Genomic DNA, 4,543 nt, shown 5'->3' with positions numbered 1-4,543 from the left:
AAGCATAACGAGTTTATTCATTACGTGTGATCAGGTGAATGATTTACCTAATCACGTGATTAGGTGACCCCGTTAACCACCCCGTTAAACATTATGGGAATTGTTAAGGGTGCCCAATTAAGGTGTCGTGTCACGGTGTCACATAATCACCCAGTCAATGTTGTTAACGAGATACAGAAAATGCTTGATAACTTCGTCATTTCTAATCCGTTTTGCCTCATGTTTTCAGATCATATGCAACATTTAATAATCTACCGTCTCTGAAAAAAATAGGCGTTCAGCATGTTCAGAGAAAACAATATAGGTGTTTTAATATTGAATGGGCGTGGTCTAGAATATTCGAATTTTCAAATTTTGACGACGAAATCCTCGAACCAGTAAGTACAGTATAAATCAAGAGGCTTGCATATAATGAACATATTGACACGGGTGCAGAGTTGAGTCTGTACGGAACCTAGTAGTTTCAGATCCTTGTTTAACTTGCCGTACAGCAAGGTCATCCACTACTTTAGCCCGGCGAGGCACATAACTCCCTCTACAACTCCATATCAAATGTTTCATATATACTAGCCAAGTTCACAAGATATATCCTTGTGTTTGAGAAGAGCTCGTTAGAACTGCTTCCTTTCCCTTCAGTATGCCATCTGCAAAGCAACAGCTCTCAAATATAAAACACGGCGGAGCTATTAAGGCCAACGTATGCCCACTGACTTTTGGCCCACCCTGTATGAATATAAGCAGCTGAAGCCACAGTGACATCAGTTGTGTCTAGGATTTCAACAAGTTTATCGAGTTTTGTGTATTCATTGAACATGATATTATGATCATCAAGAAGGAAGAAGTACTTAGTCTTGACCTGCATAACAGCCAAATTCCTTCCTCGAGTTATAGCGAGATCTTCATTTTTACTCACTACGTACTGTAATAAGGGATACTCTGCAATTCGCTGATGTATCTCATAAGATTAATCATAGAAAATACTACTATGTAATTATATGGAATAAATATAATTTATAATGGATATCGTACAGCAGTAACAATTCAAACAAATCGGATAAAAATAGGAACATTTAATTAAGTTGAAATTCATAGCGTAGAAATAGCCAACTTAATGAAACTTAAACTGCAAACGACAAGACTGATTTATATTTTATATGATACAATGATATTCATATAAGAAAGAACACGATGATTGAAAAGGGAAATATTTAAATAGGCTAAAAATTTAAAATTGACCCTTTAGGTATCCATATCCCAAACAGGGAACAGCTCTTATTTTACCCTAGAACAACAACTATCAGCAGGTAATCCCTGCTCTATTCTGGAGAGGTTAGGAATTTTAGTTGAAACCATTCTATCCTGAAAGATGTTCTATTCTGAAAGAGTTGGCAACCCTTATAATGCCAAAGTTATCAGCCGGACTTCTAAAGGCAGGTCTCGAAGACCCAGGAAACGTTAAATATTACTGGCTGGCCGTGTTACTACAGGTTGTCTAATTTAAACAGATGGCTTGACCTTGCGCGCGACATTAAGTGATTTGCACACGTGGCACTTTCCAATCTTTAAGCAGCCAGCACGGGACACAATTCAGCCAATCAGACGACAGGAATCCGCTAAGTTAAACTTGCAAACTTGTGATCGGCCCAAAATGAAACTTTTCTGGAGATTTTGAGATAAGTCAAAATCTATGTTGTCCTTAATTTTCCTTCTGGGAAGGAAACGTTATTTTTATAAGGCGAACATTTTGCAAAAAGCCGGAAGTCTCTAGCTCTCTTACTTTTGAAGTTAAGCCCCAGCCAGTAAGGTTTCCTGGGGATACAATTTCTGTTTGACAATGTTTAAAGTGGTAACTAATTGATGATTATAAATACATTAACATGATTCATGTTCCTTCTCCTCCTTGTATGTTATCTCTCCTGTATCGTGGTTCATCACCAAGTGATTTCTTGCTGATCTATCGAATATGTTCTGAATGTTCCATCTGTTGTTTATTAGAGCTCTAAACCTGGATTAAGTACAGTTAATACCGCTATTTCATTGCTACTTTTATTATTTAAGTAATTTTGCGCGATATTCTGAAATAAATAATTGTTTGCGCATGGTGCTGAATTGACCTAGTGAATTGTTAATTTCACCATGTATCCCACTAGGCACTAAATGATAGCATATTATAATTATTATTTCGAGTTAATATTACTATTTTGCACAGATCTGTGTCAGGTTGCATAAACAATAAACATATAAGGTTACGTACATAGAAATGTACACGATTTTCAAATTCAATATGGAATTTACTGGGCGGCGCTCGGCCTGTCACTCCGCCATATCTGCATGCTTATAAACAGTTAAAACGGGGGTCCCCAGATTGTATGGAATATGATAATACACGCCATCACGGATCGGGAAATTGAGCGGCCATCCACAAAAGAAAAGCTGCCGCATTTCTTGTTTATTTAGTGGTAGTGTCATGAAGTCTTTCTGTAATTTAAACTTCAAATCACAAGTCATTGACTCATTGTTGGTCACATTATGGGACTTTTTTTATATTTTAAAATCTTTTGAATCATATTTTTTAAATGATTTTTTAAATCATATTTTTTAAATCATACTTATCAAACCTTCCTGCTGCTCGTCTCCTTTTTTCTGAGTAGTCCTCGCCTTTAACTGCTATCTTTGACGGACGAGCGTGGTCTACTTTCACATCCGGGCAAAGTGCAACTTTCATGCCAGCTGCTTTCAGTCTAATAAATATATCCTTGTGTTCCAATATCATTAGCTCTGGGTCCCATCCTCCTATATCCAATATCTCTTTGGTTCGTGCCAGAAATACGTTTGAAGTAATATCGCATCTGACACAACTTGGATGGTTTGGAATTGTTTGGTTGACAATTGTGCAAGCTTCATGGTAAACTCCCAGTCTACGGTTTGCCTTGTTCTCGTTGAAATGTCCAAATTCAAGGTATGAAGTAAAAACGATTACCTTGTAAGCAGCTGAGGCCACAGCGACGTCGGTAGTGTCCAGGATTTCAACAAGTTTATCGAGTTTTGTGTATTCATTGAACTTGATGTCATCATCAAGAAGGAAGAAGTACTTAGTCTTGACCTGCATAACAGCCAAATTTCTCCCTCGAGCTATACCGAGATCTTCATTTTTACCCACTACGTACTGTAATAAGGGATACTCTGCAATTTGCTGATATATTTCATCAGGGTAATCGTTTGGTCCGTCGTCGTATGCAACTATCGGGAGATCGAACCCCAGACTGTCTCTCACTGATCGAGCTAGACGCAATATAAGATGTGGTCTTCTGGTTGTTTTTACTGCAAGTGTCACACATTCCCACATATTTGTACATCTTCCCACCTGGTCAGGTGGCAGGAGTTTCACCGGCTCTCTTTTGTTGAACCCACACGCTTTAAAGTCACATGAACTATTTGGAGGTACAACAGCCATCTTTAACAATTTTCTGTCTTCTTGAAAAACATCTTCCTTCATCAGTAGTATTCTAGAAGCATGCTTATTACAACGTGTTAATCCAACAGGATCCTCCAGACAAGGACTTGTTGTAACGTTCAAATCGTTCCACTCTGACATTGGTGTGATGCACAGCTCTTCATTCTTCACGATACGCTGTATGTAAAGCATTTCATCTTTGTCTTCTGTAAAGAACGATTCTGTGACATCAGAGCAATCTATAAGTTCCAGAAATTTGGCATTATCATGGCTTTTGTAGTTTACACATCTTCCAGTTCTCTCATATATCAGACGATTATCCATCGTTAGACTGAACGCCTGAGAGTATATTTATTAACGATGACAAAAATTGACCTTCATTCATTTTTATTTTAGTTATGGTGGCAATATGGTTAGTAGTTCAACTTTCAATGTTTTTGATTAGGTCCCAAAAATAGTCAATTAGTATTATCTTCTGCATTTTGTGGAAGAAACATAAGTTGACACTAAGTCTCACCTGCTGTAAATTAGGATCACAAAACTGTACTGTCAACTTTTCTCCGTCACTAGAGTCTATACATCTACCTTCATACCATAATCTTAATCGATGGTTGTGGAATATGTAACCACTAATATTGGTATGAATACTGATATTTTTGGAGTTTTCCCTTGTTTCCACTGGAAAAGAAACCATTAGCTTGTTTTCTTTAGTCGAATTTCCTAGGAATGCAAGATCGTATACTATCCCACTCCTCAAATTGTAAAAGATAAAAATGATCATCAAAACCACGAGGACTAATTTGATTAGATGCAGCCATCGAGTTAATGTTGACTTTATTTTGCGAACGAGACTCATATCTTTTGCCACCTAAAAATAGGATTTGATATATTAAGATAATTTTGAAAGAAAAGATAAAATTAGGGAGGGGGACCGTTTCTAAAAATTTGGATCTGTAAATGAGACCAATATCTTTTGCCACTTAAAAATAGAACTTGATATAAGATAACATGCAACCACATAAAGTTAATAGTTTCTTGGCCATTTGATGACCCTCAAAGTCAATTATTAACCACTTATAATCTTCTCAT

General features: G+C 37.0%; 1 protein-coding gene across 2 annotated transcripts; it reads right to left on the bottom strand.

Annotated features, from left to right (window-relative positions):
* Nucleotides 1–866: 866 nt before the first annotated feature.
* Nucleotides 867–4,325, bottom strand: LOC134815626 (beta-1,4 N-acetylgalactosaminyltransferase 2-like). Of its 2 annotated transcripts, XM_063824175.1 has the most exons (3): nucleotides 3,972–4,325; nucleotides 2,619–3,793; nucleotides 867–2,005 (listed from the first exon to the last, which is right to left on the bottom strand). In XM_063824175.1, exons 1-3 carry the CDS (start codon nucleotides 4,308–4,310, stop codon nucleotides 1,873–1,875), a joined length of 1,647 nt encoding a protein of 548 aa, XP_063680245.1. In that variant the 5' UTR covers nucleotides 4,311–4,325; the 3' UTR covers nucleotides 867–1,872. The 2 variants fall into 2 exon arrangements, with proteins under 2 accessions (XP_063680245.1, XP_063680246.1); XM_063824176.1 differs by lacking the exon at nucleotides 3,972–4,325 and having other exon boundaries at nucleotides 2,619–3,828.
* Between the last annotated feature and the right edge of the window lie 218 nt (nucleotides 4,326–4,543).

Source organism: Bolinopsis microptera, chromosome 5 (genome assembly GCF_026151205.1).
Source record: "Bolinopsis microptera isolate Bmic1 chromosome 5, MBARI_Bmic_1.0, whole genome shotgun sequence".
NCBI lineage: Eukaryota > Metazoa > Ctenophora > Tentaculata > Lobata > Bolinopsidae > Bolinopsis > Bolinopsis microptera.
The sequence above is the reverse complement of the archived record's forward strand: the minus strand, read 5'-3'. Positions and strand labels throughout refer to the sequence as shown.

What these genes read in the sequence shown, in the direction of transcription:
- LOC134815626 (XM_063824175.1), bottom strand. Translation starts at nt 4,310, where the DNA reads ATGAGTCTCGTTCGCAAAATAAAGTCAACATTAACTCGATGGCTGCAT. An exon ending in GTGATCCTAATTTACAGCAG is followed by an intron (nt 3,794 to 3,971) that starts GTGAGACTTAGT and finishes ATATACTCTCAG; the next exon opens with GCGTTCAGTCTAACGATGGA. An exon ending in AGGAGACGAGCAGCAGGAAG is followed by an intron (nt 2,006 to 2,618) that starts GTTTGATAAGTA and finishes TACTTAATCCAG; the next exon opens with GTTTAGAGCTCTAATAAACA.